The 21,319-nt window shown below is 35.9% G+C and overlaps 1 protein-coding gene across 1 annotated transcript; it reads right to left on the bottom strand.

Moving 5' to 3' along the window:
• Positions 1–145: 145 nt before the first annotated feature.
• Positions 146–19,759, bottom strand: gtpbp3 (GTP binding protein 3, mitochondrial). The gene is made up of 11 exons (XM_055047690.1): positions 19,522–19,759; positions 18,350–18,618; positions 17,711–17,797; positions 16,706–16,788; positions 15,953–16,072; positions 10,893–10,965; positions 10,038–10,181; positions 7,069–7,234; positions 4,840–4,970; positions 4,496–4,670; positions 146–3,478 (listed from the first exon to the last, which is right to left on the bottom strand). Exons 1-11 carry the CDS (start codon positions 19,599–19,601, stop codon positions 3,247–3,249), a joined length of 1,560 nt encoding a protein of 519 aa, XP_054903665.1. The 5' UTR covers positions 19,602–19,759; the 3' UTR covers positions 146–3,246.
• Positions 19,760–21,319: the final 1,560 nt, after the last annotated feature.

The raw sequence follows: 21,319 nt of genomic DNA on the forward strand, positions 1-21,319 counted from the left end.
AGTAGAAACATCTCAAAACATGCAGCAGTAATTTGGTGGTTAGAGAAAGTATTGAAACATGACAGCTGATTACAAATGCACTCCACACTTTGCAGATTTTAATTAGGAATTTATGTTGGAAACTGTTTTTACTTTCACTCCACAGTCACTACTTCACATCCATTCACGTTTTTACATGCCTTTTTTCTTATGGATGTGACTTATTTTTATTATAAATGTTTACCGTAAATTACTTTTCTTTTAGATTTCAGTGTCGCTATTGTAACTTTTTAATCCCTTCCATCAACTTGCTAAGAGACGACAGATGAAAATTAGCCTCTCTGGCTAAATCTGGTATATTTACATGACAATTTTTTTATTTTTAATAAATATTGTGTAATTAGATTAATTAGAAATCAGCATGTTATTCTTACAATACATTTAAAAGTCAGTTTATTTTGTTGTTCCAGTGGTTGGTGGCAGAGATCCTTGACTATTTCGGCTTCATCTAATTCCTGTAGTCAGAACTTGTTACCAGAAAAGAAGCCAAAGAGACAGAGAGAGAAAAACGTTTTCTGTTTTCCATATTTCATTAGAAAACAATCTGTCAGGCTCACTTTTCTGATTAATGTGAAATCCACAGGTGAGTCTGTCTACTTTCTGTTGGCAGGAAATCCTTTGTTTAACATGAAGTGTTTGTGATTCCATGTATAGTCCCGGATGCTCTCATGCACACCGATTCACAGGGATACAGGCCGGACCGGGCATCAGTCAGAAACCATGTGAAACTATGTAAGAAATATTTACCTGTTATGAGTCCTTATTTATCCATTTGACTTTTTTGTCAATCAGAATCAAATTTTATTTAAAAAAAATTGGAAATAACAGATTAAAAAGATTAAAGCTTTTTCAACCAGACGTTCTACTTTTCAAACTCAGAAATTGCCAAGTTTTTTTCTAGAAAAAAAGGGCCTAATATGCCATCATGCAAACATCAGCCAGTTTAGACAAAAATCCTTAATTACTTTGCAAGAAAGATGAATAAATTTTTTTTGGGTCACTTTTGGTTGAAGCATCCAAATCAACAAAATAATGACTTTCTCGGAAAAACATGAAAATTTAGACATTTCTAGCCAGAGCTAAATGTGTGCAGATATTTCCAAAAAAACAATAACAAAGAAGCAAAATTGTGTCGAGTTGTGTTACCTTCACAGCAAACATTTACATCGAAAGTATTTAAAGACAAAGCTCCAAAATTTCTAACCACAAATCACAAGGACAGCGAATCCCACTTTTAGCTCAAACTCCTCCAGCTTTGTCATCAATCAGAGAAAACATGAAAGAGAATCAGAGAGTTGACAGAGCAAAGCGGCAAGAGGAAGAGTCGCCAGCTCAGACTGAGTCAAACAAATGTAGAAACATCAGTTACACCGGTCTGCAGCGGGCCAAATGTCGTCAGAGACAGGGAGAGAAAAACCAGGGGAAGAAGGGTGAGGAGTTCAACAAGGAAACATAAATATTTGATCAAGGGCAGATTGACAGGCGAACAAAGGGTGCAGAGATTATCGCCTCCAAAAACGCCCTTTTCCCACTGAAGGGAGAAGTGCTGCCCCTTGCTACCTGCGTCTCCATTACAAATGTGCCCAAAACTGTATTGATATAGCGCTAATGTTGAAAAAACACAATTCCGCAATAGTGGTGCTTGTATTAAATAAGAAAATGTAAATAAAACCACAAGTTAGTAAGTTTGTTTAAAAGATAAGATGGATGTCAGCATCCGACTTTCACTTTCTCGCGTCTTTTCCGCCTTCTGTAACATCAAAAAGTGTTTCTGTTGCAGTTTTGCGATATACATCATACACCAATATTTTCTAAATTGGTCTGTTTCCATTAAACAAATGTATCTTTGTCTTCCCAATTTGTGCAATTATCTGGTCAATGGACACTCAAACATTGTCCTTCATCCAGAACTGGAGTAGAAACTGAAGTAAAAAAACAAAACGAAATGCTAAATGCAATCTTACACTTCAATTTAAAACTCAATTCAAAAATTATTTGTTAATCCAATAGGAAAATTAAATGTTGTAACTCGTTGTACTTATATCCCCTTAAAAGTAATGTAATATTGAGAAGATAAAATGCTTGAATTTGATCTAGTAAACAATAAACAGATGTCATCACAATGTTATTGTCTGCAGTACTACAATCACACATTAATGCTCAGATTCAAATGATTACAATTGAGATATTTTTCTGTTTTTGTTTGTAAATACAGTGAGAGAGCTAAGCCTGAAGATGTCAGGAAGGAAAATAATTCAGTTACTTCAAATAAAAACAAAATATATGTATAACAAATAATTTACTCCTCTACCTGCTTCAACCAAGATAAAATGTTTCACTTCAACATTTGGTCCTTTAACAGAGTCTTTCTGTTTTGCTTATTTGTTGAGTTGAAATGTTGTAAATCACAAAACAAATAACATAATCTGAACTTCAAATCATGATTTCAGTTTTTATTGCAAAAAAGGTTTGCCCAAATCAACCTAGTCCTATTTAAAAGTTATTTCCTATACGTTTGGCAGCAAAAAATTTATTTATAGAGACTCACAGTGAATTATGTTCATCAATGCGTATAAATTCAGTCACACTGGAGGGTTTTCAAGCGTGTTTAGTTTACGCCAGGGCCTCTCAATTAGTCCAAACTTTGACTAGGCAACCCTAAAACCTGTACAGAGGATAGCCAGATATTTTCTGCATTTGTTTTAACATGTGGGCCTTCCTTTATAGTTGTCAACCATCAAATAGAGAAACATTTACGAATAAACAAGAAAAATATCAATTTTAATGATAAAAGTAGACATCCACATGCTCAGCTGACCTTGTCGAGGGCACAGCTGATTTTGTTTTGTTTGTGCTGCTGCCCTGAATGACAATATTCAGCCTTGGAAAAGTTTTTCAGATGATGACTGAGTCGGTGCCAAACACTTGTTCAGTATATTGGGCCCCGGAGACACTGCCATCATCCTAAAAGTATTTCAGCTGCTTCAAAAAAAAAAAAAAAAAAAAATGCCACCAGAAAAAATATTTTTGTCCTGGGAACGGAGGTACGTCAGCAGCCAAGAACACAGAGCCGAGCCGATTATTTGGACCCTGAAGCATGGCACGGAGCCCAGGCCGTTCCAGGCACTAAACGGTTCTGTGGGAAAACAGCCTTCCTCCCTGAGTGGGCCGTGAGCACCTGTGTTCTGCGTTTTCACTCTCGCGCCTTTATTTTCCGATGCAGAAGTCTTTGAAGATAATATCCAGGATCTCCTCTGCCCCGACTCGTCCTGTGATCCTCCCCAGGCTGGTGAGCGCTAACCGGACGCCCTCGGCTGCCAGAGCCAGGTCGGAGTCGCGGTACCGCCGATACTGAGCCAGCGCCGCCACACACTGCTGCAGGTGGGCCCTGTGGCGGGCCTGGGTCAGCGTGGGCGCTCCGGAGAGAGGGTCACCACACCTAGAGAGGAAGTCAGGAGAACAAAACGAACGAGAGCAATAAAACAATCATTACTTTTTGTGCTTCAGTTTGCAGAAGAAAATCAGACCAAGAATAACAAAGATGAGGTTGAAGTCATAAAAGCTCATCAGCAGCAGAAAACAAATATGTGAGAGGCGCACAAAGAAAAAACAAGTGTTCAAGAAAGCTTCACCAAAAACAGAACATGTATGTAGGTTTGTCACAATAACAAATTTCAATGGATGGAAAACTAGTAATTAGGTTATTAGATTACTAATACTCTCAGTAATTACTGTGCTAGTAATTATTGAAATAAACAATAATATTGTTCTTTTGAAACTGTTTTTGTGCATAATAATGCAAGTTTCCTCCCTAACTTAGTAAATGACACTTAATACTGGAACTGAAATACATTTAAATATTCAAAATCAAACAACAACCAAAAAACAATAAATACAACAGAAATAAAAAGAACACACAACAGAAACCATAAATAAAAATGATAATCAAATCTCTGTAAACAAAATTACCATTCAAAAATACTGAGCATCAGAATTTACATTTTCATTTTAATTTATCACACAATTAACTGATTAATTGTGTGATAAACTGATTAATCAGTTAATTAATAATCAGATAATTAATAATCTAAGCGACAGTCTTAGATGTACGTTACAGTCAAATAGTCATGTTGTTAACTTTTTAATAGAGATGCATCGATACAAAAATTTGGGCCGATATCAATATAAGATATTGTCTATTATGGTCGATAAACAATATTTACCAGTATAATATATATTTCACAACCGTTTCAACACCTTTGGGGGGAAAAAAACACCAGAAACAGATAGAAATAAACGTCAGTTTTTCATATTGGCCCAGTTTTATTTATCCGACTGATTTCAATGTGTCACAAAATTGACAATCCTGATACCAATGTTGGCGCCGATGTATCGTGCGTCTCATCTTTTCACTCCTCTAATACACTGATTTGAGGTGATGAAATGAAAAACATACATTGTTTTGACGCTGCTTTGCAGCACAGTGAGAAAATCCTTCAGTCCTTCGTTGGTTTGACAGGAAATCAGGCAGACAGGTGGGAGTCCAGAGACTCTTCTCAGCCCCAGATTCAGCTTCTCTCTGTGAGCCTCAGGTAGCAGATCAGTTTTATTCAGCACCAGGACACACCTGCCTGCAGAACCAACACAAACATATCACTAGTGTAGTTAGATTTTAATTGATAGACTATGGAAAACGATTAGTCCCTCTGGAAAAAAAGGATTTTTGCTTTCACAAATCAATCAACATTCAACATTTTACTAAAGATACACAAACACCTTGATGATGTCATTATGATGTACCTGCTCCAGGCTGGTCCTGGGAGGACAGGACGCCCCTCAGGTGCTCCAGCAGGAGCGCTGTAGCTTCCTGCTCGTCTGAGGGGAGGATGGTGGAGTCAACGACCAGCAGAGTCAGATCAGCCTGCTGCACCCTGCAGAAAACACAAACAGCATCCAGGTTCAACCTGGATGGAACTTTTCTGGAGACGGAGACATTTAAATTCTCAGTATTGGCTAAATCCCTGTAAATAGAAAATGTTTTGTCTCGTAGAACTACTTTAGCCGACTGTCACAGCGGTGTTTATGATCTGGTCATTTATAAACCAAAATATTTTAAAGATAGTCCATTGAACCCACAGTGATAAATAATGATAATGAACATTGATGATTTGTATTCTCACTCCTAGTAATGTAGTTCTAGTATATTATTTTTTACTTTCTTTGGTTGTTTACAATATAATTTGTGATAATTTCTGTCATCAGCTGAAGGAGCCTTAAAACCAACACTAAATGTGAAATAATTAAAGTTTTACATAATTTCAGAGTCTTATGTTTAATAGGTTTGAATTACACAGTTTTATTTGTGTTGAATGTTTCAATGTTTCGAATTCATTAATATAAATCACTGATTTTTCTTCTATAATTTAATGTAATTTACTATTTTTTTTTCTTTTCATCTAAAAAGATGGTCAACAAGTGACAATTTTCAGTTTCAGTAGTTACAGCTGTCATCTTAATCGTTTTGTTTAATTTAGGACAGGAGGAGCTTCTGACTGAACATGTCAATCATTTCTGCAGTTTTTCCAGTGGGAATTTCTGAAAAGATCTGGCATTTTAAGTCTGGGAGTGTATACATTATTATTATTATTAAATTTATCACTGTGAAAGGCATCAACGTGAAATAACGCCGCCTTGCATCCATCCAAACGTAAGGTAGCAGCAGGAGTGGCAGCGGATGCTTGTATTCACCACGTCCTTCCTGTAGTGACCCGGGTCACGAGCTCCAGTCCTGCTCCCTGCAAACCGACAAAGTGCCCACCCTTCCTATAGAGCCACCTAACTGGAGCAAAATTACTCTGACATTTCTGGGTTTTTATCTCAATGTAAATTTGTTCATCAAACAAAATGCAACAAATGGAGAAATATGTTTTTTAAAATGACTTTTTGTCATACTCTATAAATTTTTCCCTATATAAATTAGCTATTTCTTTATCTGTTAATTATGTTCTCATTCTGATACAATTTATTTCTAACATTTTAGTAACATATGCTGCTTTTTTGTACAGGAAGAAAGGTAAGGAAAAAAATATTCTGGCCTCTTTTCAAGATGTGCTTTCAGTGCCTCACCAATCCCATTTTAAACCAACAACACACACTTCCACAAAAAAACAAAGTTTTTTCACTTTTGATTTTCTAGTTTCTTTTTATCACATTTTATTTGACTGTTAAAGCACCGCAATGACTAATGTATTGTTTTAAAAGAGCCGTTAAAATCAAAAGTTAAGCCCTGCAGCACTCTAAATCTTTTTTTATTGCTCTCTTTGCACTGAAGCAGACTGCCTGCCAAAAACACAAGTAGTTTGGGAAACGCTTGACATTAATTTTCTAGGGGAAGAAAATAATAATTTAAACAGAATATGTTGAAAAGGTTTGACATATTTACACCTAAAGTTCTTCATACCAATCATATGGTAAAAATAGAGCCACGACTTGATTTTGATAACAAGATCAGCTTATTTTCTTGGATATTTATGTCCAACTAACTGTTTTAACTTGTTTATATTTTTTCACTTGAGTGTCCGTCCTGTAAAGCAGCGATGACAAATGCACCAAGTATTCTTCGCTGATGTAAATACTGGATGCCTCTAAGAGTGAACCATTATGAACATATATCATAACACTTGAAAAACTCACAATGAGGAACGGTGGCTCTTCATTGCATAACCTCCTGGGTGTGTTTGTCCCATGTATTTATAACCGTGGCTCAGCAGTAATATAAACTGAGGCAGCTACACAGACATTACAGAAAAGACTTATTTCTTCCTTTCTTTGTTCTCTAGAACATCCTTCTTTGGTCTCCAGTCATTTGTTCTGTTAAATTATACACGTGAACACTTGCTGAGGCAGCATTCAGCACACATCGTTACGTAGAGCGATCCTGTTCAACCAGCATCGAATTTCTCTCTGGTTGTGAGGATTTCAATTGAACATAAATTAACTGGATTGTTAAGAAGTTGTTTTGGTTTGTACCTCTCCCTGGCCCGACGGACCCCCTCCTGCTCCACCAGGTCGGTGCTGTCTCTGAGGCCCGCCGTGTCGCTCAGCAGGACAGGGAAGCCCCCGATGTTCAGCGCCGACTCCACTACGTCTCTGGTGGTCCCAGCAATGGGAGAAACAATAGCTGCAGGTCTCTGGCCTGGGACAAATAATAACAAAAAATGTTAAAATACAGTTGAAAAAAAAACACAAATACATTTTTTTCTTTTTCTTGATTTTGCTCAGTTAAAATGATCAAAATTATTTCTATTTGCTAAATGCCAGAAAACTTGGCGAGACCATTTAAAATACAGCTAACCTAAATACTGACCAAACAAATCTAAACTTCTGAATTAGAGGAAAGTTGCAGAAGTAGTTTTATGAGTAGCGATGAGATTTCAACCAGGTGTTTGTTAATTGCTGTTGCCACTAGTCTGGAGGAGCTGACTGGGGAAGGCTTTGAGAGAGCAAGTGTTTATGCACCCCAAATGGCTGCAATGGGATATTAAAGAGTCATTTCAACACTCCAGGAATGTTTCTGATGAGGGAATGACATTACAAATATGACTTAACGTTGCAAAAAAAGTCAATTTTACATAATATTCCCTCTTCAAGCAGGTCAAACAACATGAAGGGTTATTCAGACCATCATAGGAAAGTAAAACAAGTAAACACATCAAAACTTGTCAACACGTCTAAACTGACACACAAATGACTCGAACCACGTGGCAAACAGAACAACACATCATCCTGACCCCCAAATTCTCGAACTTTCACCTCTTTGTTTTTCTGAGGGATGAGCAGGAAACACAAGTGTGACCCCCTTTTAAACTCTCATGACCTGAAGAATCTCCTGGAAACAGCCTGGTGCCTGATAACACAAAATACCTTCCAGAGGTCCTGAAGGGTTTAGGGCAGAACGAGTCGAAGCTGTTTACAAGTCATGGTTTTCAGATTATGTTTGCTTTTCATAAACGTAAAGACGTCAAACAACAGCTCTGGAAAAAATGACGAGACCACTGCACTGAACCCCATTGAAAACTTCTTGGAGGTTTTCCACCAAAATGTTGATGTCTGAAATCTTTCTGAGTTAAAACATCAGTATTACTGTTTATAAATGAATGTGAACTGGTTTTCTTTGCATCATTTGAGGTCTGAAAGAATTCTATTCTTTTCCTTAGTTTAACCATTTATTTTCTGAAAATAAATACACAATTTTTGCTTGGAATTTCAGAGACATGTTGTCAGTAGTTCATAGAATAAAATAACAATGTTCATTTACTCAAATATAATACCTGTAAAAAGTAAAATCAGAGAGACTGGTCATTATAATGATCTCTTATCTTTTCCAGAGCTGTATGACATAATTTCTGTCCATCTCAACTGGACATGGATCAATCACTTCTACTAAAACTAAAGAAAATGACTCTCAATGTGCTGCCAGAATAAGATGCCACCTGTCCTATAACTCCAATCAAGAAATTTACTTCCTATTAAATATCCCACAGTCAGCTGCTGTAAAAGGGGATTTATTATGCAAAATTCAGATTTTTAATTTTTTTTGTGCTTCCATTTGGGTCTCAATTGATTCTAAAAACAAAGAAACACGTAAAAACCAACCATGTTAATGTTTTATTTTGGTGTCTGGAAAATTAGCCGTTATGAAAACCTTCTGAATGCAAAATTACAAATCAGCAGTGTTACAGAGAGTCTACAGAGGAAACCAGAAGTTACACAACATATGTAAAAAGTGCCTGGCATGAAATCAGAAAACAGTTTTTCTGCTTTAGTCAATGAAAATTACTAACATGTTTCTATTTGATAAATGCCAGGATAATGAGAGCAAGAATTATTTAAATGTTTTATTACTTTCTTTAGAGGCAAAAGTTTAAAGTCACAAAAATTTGGGACATTCTTTGTAAGCTCCTGGTAGGTTTTATTGAAAAATGCATATGTATCTGTTTATATGTAAACTTTTGGTTTTAACTGTATTTCCGAAACAATTTTGTGACATTTTTTATTCAATCACAAACTGCAAAGCAGGTATAGGTAATAATTACACTCTGATATGTGCTTTTTGCACATTTTAATTAGGATTTCTTATTTAATTATTTGTATATTTCATATTTTGTATTATACTGTGGCATTTTTCTACTTGACAAATAGAAAAATGGATTTGTCAACAGAAAAAAAAGAAAACCCTGTTTTGATCATTTCATATTAAATCAAAATGGGCAATATTATGTAAACTAGTCTTTTAAGAGTCTCTCTCTTATGTAATCTTTATTACAAAACTCGTTTTTGCAGGTTGGATGTGAAACCAAAGCAAATCAGAACTGGACAGGATAACCGGAATATTATTCTAATAGCGAATCTCTGCCAAATTCCTGTTCCAGATTGGTTTATGTAAACCATTCCTAAATGACTCCAGGAAACTAATGTAATATTAAAACAAACATCTCATGTTGACACCATGTTGCTTACACAAGTGGAAACAGGAGTAAGGGTGATTCAATGGAAGATATGCTGACCATTTGCTGCACAACTCATAATAATTATTGACACAATAAGCCAGAAACTCAAATATATTTTAGTTGAACAGAAATGTATATGTGACCATAAACAGGCATTTTAACACGTCAGAGAACTAATTAGTGAAAATGACAGGAGACAGTTTTATCAGTGGCTTTTGATAGAGTAGCACAGATTCTCGTGTCTACTTCCACAGAGTGATAGTTCAGACTCAGACGTTTTATTTAATCTGTAAAGGAAACATGTTTGTTTGTTTCTTTATATGGACCCCTCTAGTGACTCAGATCTCTCTGAGTCGGTGCCAGGATGACGAATTTTGCTTTTTCCCCCTAATAAATCAAGTGTGATTTAACAATAAGTCTGTGTTTATGTTTCAGCAGACTCATTTAAAGCTATTCCATCATGTGTGCTCATGCGTTCTTGGCTCTTACAGAGTGTGTTGAGGAGGCTGCTTTTCCCCGCGTTGGTGGCACCAGCGATCACCACATGGACCCCGCTGCGAAGCCTCTCGCCTCGCCGCTCATCCTTCAGATGCTGCTCGATCTCTGCTCGCAGATCACACACTGAGATGTCCACTAATGGAGGAGGAAAAAAGTCACTGCACAGAACAGCAAACGATGGAGGGTTTAGAGTCACTTTAGGGATTTAAAGTTGATGTTCTTCAGAGCTTGTTAAGTTTTGAGTTGCACAAACTCTTCTAAAAAGGATAAATTATACAGTTGATTCAGGCAATTATACAATTTACTTGTGGCACATTCTTCAAACTTGTATATTAAACCTTTTTCAAGCTGCCTGTGTGTGATTTAGAATATTAAAAAAATAAAAATCAAAGGGTGTTTCCTCAGACATAATTTTTTTTACTAATTCACAAAGGAAACTTTCCTCAACTGTATTGAATTAGAATGCATGCAACTGAATTCAACTGGGGAATATATAAATTGGATCTAGCAGAGTTTCTTGAGACAACAGTTGTTGTGAATTTAGTTGAATCCTGGAATAAACACTGACAAAACCTCTTCAGACCAGGACAGAGGTTGATATTCCAGCAGGATAACAGCAATAAACACACAAATTCATATGTTAGAATTGCCTAGTTATCCCACATCGACAAGACTTAACATTTGATGCTGAAACTGCGGGAAAAGGTTTTTCTGCAAAATATTCACTCAATGGGTTGAAGTGAATTAATTGTTCTTTAAAATCTAAAGTAAGTTATAAAGAGTCTGAGTTTTTGGCCTTGAGGTGAATCTGCTGCAGGATCCACTCCGGCTGTCATTCATACACACCTTGGTCTAAAACTCCTTCCTCGATGAGCTCATCCTCGCTGAAGTCTATAAAGGCTTCGACATGGGCTAAAGTCTGAAAAGAGGCAGAAACAGTCTGAGTACAGCATGCAAGGACAGGCTGTTTCACTCAAATTAACAAAAAAAGACATTATGATAGTCCCACAAACAGTCTTATGTCTAGTCATTCATCATTAATGTCAGAAAACTGAGAAAAGATGTGAGAAAAACACAAAAGAGCAGAACTGATTAGATTATAAAGTGCAATAATTTCAAAATTATTCAAACCTCTTTTCACTTTTTCCAGGGTTTTAATCACCAACTTCACTACATTTAAATTAGAAGTTAATACGTTGCACTAGATTTGCAGGTATTAGAGTAAAAGGGGGATATTACCCCTATTATGATGTTTTACTTGCAAAACAGTTGCAATAATTGACTAATTTCTGCCAGTTTTGTTCATTAAATCCCAGTTAAACACATTAAAATATGCGCTTGTAATGCTGAAAAGGTTTAAGGTGGATGAATACTTCTGCATGTTCTCGCTGGGGATCCATTTTATTTACTTAAAAATAAAATTCATTAATTAATTCAATTAAAAATTAAATTAAAATAATTTAGAAATAAACTATTTAACAATAAATGGAATCACAGGAATCATTTCTTATTTGCACGTGTAATGTTTTAATTGACTTAACCATCCAGTAATAATTTGAAAGTAACAGAAAACAAAAAACCAGATGGTTTCTTTCAGGTCTAAATGAGATATTTAACTTAAAATGCATGTTTACTTAATATACTGAGTTTAATTCACCAAAACTAGCTGAAGTTCAAGATGCAATGTGTTAAAAACAAGTCCAGCTCCGATTCAGCCGCTTGCAGAAACATGTGCAGATGCAATAACTTGAAGTAATTGTCCTTTTAATGACAAGGCTAATATCCTTACAGTAGCCTTATTGTCTGACATGTTTCTGTGGAGGAAATGTGGCTAATAATGTTATTCCAGTTAAGTCATTTATGTCCAGCCAAAAGATTTTAATTAGATAAGTTAAATGCCTTGTTTCTTTTCTTTGTCAAACACTCTGGTTTTTTTCATGTCTTTAATCAGCTGTGATTCTGCCCTAAACAGTGACTCTAAAAAGTGAAATGGATCTTTATCTTGTGCTTGCAGATAATTTAATGTGCAGAAAATAAGGAAATAGAGAGCTGTACAAAAACATTTGCTCCCTTGCAGACTTAAAGAGTTTGGTTTAAAAAAAAATCAGACCAAATTGAACAGAATAAATAAAAAAATTCAGCTTTAAAATGTTTCTTTGACTAAAAATCATCAACAAGTGGTGAAAAACATCCAGTGTTTCCTCAAAATGGCACACAAAGGAAGAAAGAAAAATAAATTTAGTATTATTGTACCTTATGGTACCCCATGAAAAGGAAGCACAAAGAAGGACATAAAATCACATATGCCAACTCAAATATGTCTCACTGCCAAACAGGAACAAAACACGTCCCACAAAACTAAAGATCTGAAACAAGGAGGAGTCAAATCTCACAGCAAAGAGTACAATCAATCGTTAGAATCACGATTGATTTAAGGAGTTTTATTTCAGTGCTGCTTGTGACACCTTTTAAAACCAAAACTAAAACTTTTAAAGCAAATGACTCCTCACTAAAAATGCACTTACCGACATGACAAAGTCAAAATTTAAATGTATTTTTAGAGAGGAATGTTAACAGTGATTCAATTTCTACTCAAATTCTTGATGAATTTTTCCCTCTGTGCTACATGGTTCTTTTTAATTTTAATATAAAGTACATAAGGAAAAATGCTTTGATATTTCCACCCCAACAAGATCGGCATCTTGATAAACATTAAGGAACATACACACAATAGTAGAGTAGCTGCAGAAAAACAGGAAGCATCGGACTCCAGCACTTTGCCCCATTCAGTTACATGGAAAGCCATTAAAAACATAGCATTGTTTAGGTGTCGGATAAAGACTTGACCCCTGTCATCATACAGATTGCATATTGCTGATTAGCTGTGTTCTCAGAAATCTGAGTGCAGAACAACAGACCGAACATCCAGCTTCAAGAAACCAAAGCCGCTGACAAGCAGATGAAACAAAGCTTCTCAGGGGAGAACACCTGGATCGGCCGGTGGGGTCAGCTGCCAAAACCATTTACTGTGGAACAAGTTCTGGCCAACTTCCACTGGGATGAAACCATTCACCTGCGGTCACTGACCTTCTGTGCTAAGCTGCTTTCACAGGATATGTGAGAGAAACTCAACTTTTGTAACTGCTAAATCTAAATGAGAAACACATGCATCCGATGACTCCTTTCAAAACTAGGAAGATGTTCAGTCAGAAAGACGTCATCAGTTCTCACTAGTGCATTTGGACCTGTTCATGTTCCTGTTATAGAAGTGCAAATTATAAGGTTATTTCAGAATGTCTTACTCGACACTGAGCAAATCCATATTTATTTTTTTTCTAGTTGACCTTAAAAATTATAAGGCCAGTCTAAGAAAATTCTGTTTTTTCAAATTGCAAGAATCAAGCCATAAAGAGAATAAAACTGTATGACAATAAAGCCATAATACTACAAGAAAAAAGCTGTAATGAGTATATAGTTCTAATTTTACTAGAATAAAGTTGTGATAATGCAAGAAGAATAATCAATTCATAATAAAGTATGAGAAGAATAAAGTAGAAATTTTATGAGAACTCTGACACAAAAAGTCAAATCACTGCATTAAAATGAAAAATGTTGAGAATCTTGTGAAGTTATGCTTATATTGGTTTTAGAAGTATGAAAATACTTTATCTCTCAACACATCAACATAAAATTATCACCAGTAGCAGTACCAGATTATCTATTTATAAGAAAGAAACGCACAGTCGCCAAGTTGGTGATAGCCACATCAAATGCTGATAAATATAGTAATAAAACTACTTTTTTTTGTAATTTTATTACTTTCTCAAAGTAATATTTGTATCAGAATAAAAATGATACTTCATAGAATAAAGAGCCTTGCAAAAGCATTAAATCTTTAATTTTTTTGTTAAGTTACATCTATAAACAGCAGATCAAATATTATGACTTTATGCATTTGACTAATACAAAGCAGTGCATAACCGAGATGTTAAAGGACAAATTTTAAGTTCTATACAATTTTTACAAATTATATAAAAGCGTAATATGATGGTTGTGTTTAACTGAATGTCAGTATAAGTCCCACTAATTTTGGAGAATGTTTTGTAATTATGAGGAATTAAAAAGCTTTATCTTATGAAGTGACCACTGGGGGAAGGAGAGGTTCCCTCCAGTCCTCATTGAGTCAGTAAGGAGAGTCAAGGTAACTCTGGAGGAGATGCAGAGATTTTCAGCTCAGATGAGCAAATCCGTTGACAGAACAGGTCAACAGGAATGAATGCAGCTGGAAGGCAGTATTCGTATCAGATAAATCAATCAAAGTGATTATGTTTTCAAGTACAATCATATGTTATGCAGTAGAAAACAACATTTTAGTTTTTTTAGTGAAGGTGAAATTCAGTGCTGCATAGAAGTAATCAAATGTTGCACTTTAACTGCAGGTTTCTGTGATAACTTAACAGTCACAGGTCACAGTGTTTACAGTATCAGCATCAGAATCAGAAATCTTGTTTCTGCATAAAGTAACAGGATAAAAGTGGCAAAATGGATGCATGTTTATCGATTAGTTTTCTGACTGTTGGCATTAGAAACACATGCACTACATGTCCTACAGCGACATGAAAACAGGAAGTGTCCGACTCTTTTAAGAGCAGCTGTAGAGATAAAAACAAAAACAACAAAAGCTTTGTGTGGGAGTGAAAACCACTGAGGTCTGACCTGCAGCTTGACACGCACCGCTTCTTCCCAAACTCTCTTCAAAACAATAAAACAATCAGAGTTCAGCTCCAGACACTTAAACAACTTTAATAATCTCCATTTTTATGCAAGAATTTTGACATCAAAGTGTTTTTATATACATGCTTCATGTTTTACACTAGTACTTCTCTGTTAGGTGAGGAAAGTGCAACACATACAACATCTTAAATACAGCTACATTTAAATCTAGTATCACACTAAATTTTGATATGTTGGGTCTGGATTCCACAAAGTTTCTAATGCAACACCAAAGTGATCGAGCATGACAATATTAATCACCTTAACCTAATCCCACCATGGGACCACTTGTGTTTTGTCATTTTAATGGAGGATTAAATTAGATTTAATGATTTCTTATACTTTTTATAAGAATTGAATGGTATTTTTCTTTGTTTTGTATTTATTGTTTCGAATTTACTGTATGTATTGGGAGAATTTGTCCTGCTAAGTTTAACCTTTTGTTTGTTTTTAGCAAGACAAATTTTTCAACAAAGAAAAACAGAAAAAAAAGCCAGTTTGGTGATTCTGGTGCATTTACATAAACATTTATTAATTCGTGTTGTCGCCACAAACAAATTAAAACATTTCAAATAATTTTGTGATTCAGCTCAGCAACTGTTAATCTAATTTTACTTTTATTATTTCAAAAGAAGAAACACTACAGCAGATATAAATGCGGTGCTTTATAGTAGCAATACAGAGAGTAGACTGACATAATTCAGTTTGCAGAAGGACTGACTCCTAATTTTCACACATCCTTTCTTCACTCTATCAGAAGGTCTACCTCAGGAGAGTCCAAAGTGTGGCTCAGGGGCCATTTGTGGCCCTTGAAATTGTTTTGTTCGGCCCCTGACCACAAGTAAGGAAAAGTAAAACATTTGGCCAACAAAATAGAAAACAATTGATGACCCGAAATATTTGGAAATTGTTTTTCTTTTAATACGGCAACAGTTCAAAGTACTTTTATGTTTTGGATCTTTGATGATTTATATTTTAATATAAAGTAGTTTATTGTTGAGGAGATAAAACTAAAGTAAAAAAAAACTAAAGTAAAAAAAAAATCTTATTTTTGCATTTTTAAATGAATAAATTCTGTGGCCCATCAGTAGTTTTAATTTGCCAGTTTGGGCTCTCTAGGCTCCCTGACTTACCCGTTTCAGCCTGTGGCTCCAGTCCTGATAGAGGCGACCCAGTTCTCCTGACATCTGTCTGAGAGCTTGTCTCCGCTGAGCCTCTGTCTCGGCATGGATCAGATCCCCGAGGCCTTCCACCTTCAGAGTTACCCAGAATTACAAATCTGCATGTTTTTATTACAAAACATCTGCTTTTATCTACATTTGTTTATGCAGTATAATCAATTTTAACAGGACTGAAAAAATGTCCTCTCTTAATGTACCTCATGAGTTCTCTATTAAATACAGCTAAGCTTATGAAGAAAAATCTTAACTTGAATTATAACAAACAAACCTTTTTGCAGTGAATATAATATGTGGTATCTTAGCAACTGTATGTGCCTATCTGCAGGAAATGCTATAAAAATCAAAATACTTAAAAAAGATGATAGTATATACTAAAGTGGATATTGTTATAAAAAAGTCCTAGTAATAACTGGATTAGAATATGACATAAGATTGAATTGATATGATATGAACATAGCTGTTTATTTTCTACGGAAAGTAAACTTTTATAAACCCACAAAGCTGCGGATTTCAGTACATCACCTTCAATCTATAAATGCCCAATACCTGCATTTATGCATGAGCCTATCACAGCCCAGTGAAATAAACACCAGTGGGTGAATTTTCTTGTTAACATTTTCTAGCTTCATTAGATTTGACTCTTCACCCTAAGGAACAAAACCTAAACACAGGGTCAGAATGCTTTTACGCTCTCCTCTGACTTACCTCCGTTAAATCGAGCTTCCCTGCGTGGAAAGCCCTCCGTGTGAACTCCCCAGCGTCAGCAGGCCTCATGCCAGGCACGCTTCCTGAAAAACACACACACACACTAACAAAAATGAAGAAACGGCATGATGTATGCATGCATCATGCACATAAAACACGCACACACAACCACAGGACAATCAAATAAAGGCCATCAGGGCATCACGACAGGCAGATCTGCAGGTTAACAAAGGTTGCGTGTGCATTGTTCGCTCAGCTGTTTTTCAAATCTCTCCAGGAGACCAAAGGGAAGACAAAACTATGCATGGCAGATTTGTCATGCATAGTACACAGTAGATAAAATATGTTAGATTATCATATTGGAAAGAGTTATTAAGATTCTTTCCACAGTACAGAAACATGATTGTTATTTAGTTTTAATTAAGTGGGTCTTAGCTATCACTGAGTGCAGTCATGGTTTATGTTGCCCTGTGACAGACTGGCGACCTGTCCAGGGTGTAACCTGCTTCTCGTACAATGACTGCTGGAGAAAAGCACCAGCCTCCCTCCTCCCGCAAAGATAAGTGTGTATAGACAAGGGAAGGATGGATAAATATCACAGCATTTATTATACCATATAAATATTCCTGAATAATAAAAATCCCACAGCTTATGAACTAGCAGCTCTCCACTTTGCCTTGAGCAACACTGCCCTCTATGGAGTCCACAGAGAAAATGCTGAAAAACATTCTCTGAAAATCACAATTGGACCGGTCATGCCTGCCAGTGCAAATATTTTAAGTACCTAAGAAACGTTGATGCCGGTGTCAGTTTTCCTTTTTAAGTCCAAGAAATGACTCTAAAGCGTAGAGAGTTTATAATCACACTGAAAGCTCAGTGCTTGAGAAAGGGAGGCTATAAATACCCACAGACAGAGCCACTGGCACTCTGAAACCAGCATTACTTTACAGTTTATAATCCTGGGCCATTTGTGATACATAGAGATGCAGGAGCAAGAGTGATCACCTAGAGCTTGTAAGACAGCAGTAATGACAGCAGGACCGCCATGGATGTGAAACTCCACACTGTCTTCTCCAGTGAAACTATGAGGAGCTGGTAACAGAAAAACAAAATTATCATCATTAGTAAACCAACAAAAATTCCCTCTCATGACTTTTAGTCAAGATCTTCTCAACATCAAGACAACTTCCAACAAATTCCAAATAAATGTTTTTTTGTAACAGAATTAAGGTACAAAATAACAAAACACGTAATCATGTAGAAAACCTGAAGCGAGGAGGGCGTGAGGGAAAGAATGATCTTGAGAAAAGTGGTAAAAAAATACTTCTCTCTCTGTGTGATCAAACTTAAAAAAAATTTACAAGAAAAAACTGTCACCAAAAGGAGGTTGTAAAATCTTTTGAGATTCCATAATGTGGAATTTCTTTACCTTCTAAGTAAAAGTACACATTTCACCTAAGTTGATGCTGCTGCAAAAAACTTTCAATTAATTTTTTTCTTATCTGTACCAAAACTACTTCTCCATAATTTGAAACCATTTCCTTTGTTAGCTGAGAAAACAACATTGCATCAGTAACCTGAAGCATTATGTCACAGCCAGAATGATACCAAACAAACAAGATCTGACGAGTGTGGGAGTCTAACCTGGGAACCAGAGGACCAATCCGCGGTCCAGTACTTCTTTAGTGTGGGGGTCTGTGATGCTACGTAACAGTGCAGTTCGTGGAGGAGGCAGCTGACTTCCGAGCCCAACCATACATCTTAATGCTGTGGCTGCAGCAGAACCACTGATGCGGACCACTGCTACCCCACACCTGCCATGACCTGATGACAAGGCGAAGATGGTGTCAGCATCCGCTAGTCCAGCCAGAACTCTGCCTCCAGAGGATAGACAGCGATACAGAGTGATGTCTCTGCAGGAGGATAGATAAATGTTTTTATTTGGATTCTTTAGACATGTCAGGCCACAAGATGTTAGTAATTTACTGTTAAATAATTATATGTGACAAAATACGTTCTTGCAGTTACTTCGTGACACATTTGCTATACTTGTTGCATGTTATCTTTCTAACTTACAAATATTTAGGAGTCAGGAAAATATTTTTTGATTTTTTGTTAAGGTGTAATGGACCTGAAACCTAATGTATAAATTAATTTACGCTCAATTAGATTAATTTTACAGGATTTTTTTTAGTGTTTCAATACTGATTAGAACAAAATCAAATTCTTAACATCATGATATGAAATATCTTTAAACAAAAGTGATAGTAAGCCTTTTTATTATGTTTATCTCAACATATATTTTAATTAAATATATTTTAGATTTTTGTGTTTAGCCTATAAAACTGATTTGAATATAATTTGATTATTTTATCTAATTATATTAAATCATTTGTTTTGAATTTCAACTCTTTAGAAAATTTAATTGATAGAGGTAAATATCTCTTTGAGATAGATTTAGCACCTTATTTTATCACTGTGCTGCGTCCCTGGAGTTTTTAAAGAAATAAGCCAAAAAAACTGGGACATATTGAATCTCTGCACCAGTCTGTAGGTTATTTTAATAGTGTGTGATGTGCAGACACAACATTGAATCATCTCTTGCACTGTAACGTCTTATTAAGTTGACTTTGAGGTACAGATAAAACACGTTGCTCCTAAAAAATGTCACATATCGGCTCAACATAACTGAAAAAGCGGGCAAAACAAACAGCTTACGATTCTTGAACAGCATTAATGATTTTCCATCATTTTAAACAGCACAACGCTACTGCATGCATTGAGTTACACAAATAAAGCATAAACAAGGAACAAACCTTGTAAGTGTGCGGATCGCAGCTCTGTATATTCCTCCACAAACAGCTGAAATTGGCAGCATTGTTGCAGAATAATACATTTAAACTTTAATTTATTGCCATTTTATTAGGTAATCTGAGAACTACTGCACCGTCGGTACATTTTAACCTGTTAACTGAAAACAGGTGATAATGAGAAACAAATGTTTGCTAACATACGGACAGGTGACAATCCGGGATCTTCAGTAACGAGCAGATCCATGCTGTCGGCGTCTTCTTCCTGTTTCTGTGGGGGTTTTTTTCTCCAGGATGTCTGCGATTGGTCAACACGTTTTTTACGCAGACGTGATCTCTATTTCTATTCGTCTTATCAGCAGAGTCCCGCCCCTTGTGCATCGGAAAATCAGGTCCGTAAATACTGTTCTCCTCAAACGTTCCGCCCCATTCCCTGAAAGTTCACCGGGACAGTCAGGGCGAACAGTCTTTTCTGCTCAATTTATGATGTCAAACACTAAAAATATTAACTAAATATTTACAAAAAAAAAAGGAAAAAATAGTGGGAATAATCTTCACAGTTTTTCTCCAACAGTGAATTAAGATGTTGTACTTTTAGCTTCAGCCACATTGAGGTAGGATCACAATTTTCATCCTCTAGATCAGAGATCTGCAACCTAGAGCTCTATAGCTAGAAGTGACTCTGCGGCACACTTAATATATTTAACAAATATTGCCCTGTATTAGTTTGTTTGTTCATTTGTTTTATGCTCACGTGAAAAACCAAACAAACACACACAAATAACCATTCTGGTCCTCCTTTGGTAATTTTTCTCTATAACCACCATTACATCTGTCTGACTATATTTTAAATAATTTGCATGTAAAAAAAAAATAAAATCTTATGTCAACAGGACAAGTTAATAATGTGTTGCCAAAATGACAAAAAGCCACCTTTTAATTTAGTTTGGTAAAATAGTTAAAACAGATCATAAATGATACAATAAACAATAAAAAAAAACAAGGTTAGGTTTTACTTAACCTAACCTTGTTTTTCATGGTGCAGTTCAACACAGCAACCATGAAAAACACAAATATAGAAGAGATGCACATGACAAAGTAGATAATTCAGTTTGCAAGGAGTTTCTCATGTCTGCAGCCATCAAAAAGCATATGACCTCATGAATGAAACATCATTCAGTCATTATAACATTTCCAAATCTACAATTGGAAGCAGTGAATGTGTTTATATTCTGTTTTCTTAGACTTCAATGTAATCAAAATCATTTTAAGCTAAATTCTTTGTTTTGTGTTGCTTGCATATATATTTATGGTTTTGGCTTGCATCAGTCTATCTGTATTATTCACAGTGTTTTAATTATTGTTTAAACACACAACATCAGTGCACGCCGCACAATAAAGTTACAGCCTACAGGCTTCATGTGCACTGATGTGAGTTTGTGGCCCACTGCAGAGTCTTGCTGCTGTCAACCCTCTGAGCTGGTGAGTAAGCAGAAATTCTGCTCCAACTGGACTCGCCTCTGAGTTGTGAACCATGATACCAAGGGGAGGGCCGTCAACCTGACGGAGTGGCTGCAAGGAGAAGCACAATGGAAGAGATTTCTGATTGTGTCCACTTTGAACAGGTACAGCATGAGGCTTGGGATAATTTTTTTAACCTTCATTTATAATTTATAGCATGCTCCATGTGAGGAAAAGGCACAAAGCAGCTGCTACCTCACAGCTCCTGAATTCTGTATTAACACTTTGAAATGACACAGTGGGTGTCATTACTAATGACAAAATTCTCCTTGTAAAGAATAAT

This window comes from Poeciliopsis prolifica, unplaced genomic scaffold (genome assembly GCF_027474105.1).
Source record: "Poeciliopsis prolifica strain line A6 unplaced genomic scaffold, Auburn_PproV2 SCAFFOLD002, whole genome shotgun sequence".
Taxonomy (NCBI): Eukaryota; Metazoa; Chordata; class Actinopteri; order Cyprinodontiformes; family Poeciliidae; genus Poeciliopsis; species Poeciliopsis prolifica.

Coding starts and splice junctions, on each gene's coding strand:
- gtpbp3 (XM_055047690.1), bottom strand. CDS start 19,601: ATGTATTATTCTGCAACAATGCTGCCAATTTCAGCTGTTTGTGGAGGA. Junction 16,789..17,710: donor TGCTGTCTTACAAGCTCTAG/GTGATCACTCTT, acceptor TGTGTTTTTCAG/GAAGCGTGCCTGGCATGAGG. Junction 3,479..4,495: donor CAAAGCAGCGTCAAAACAAT/GTATGTTTTTCA, acceptor CTTCCTCTCTAG/GTGTGGTGACCCTCTCTCCG.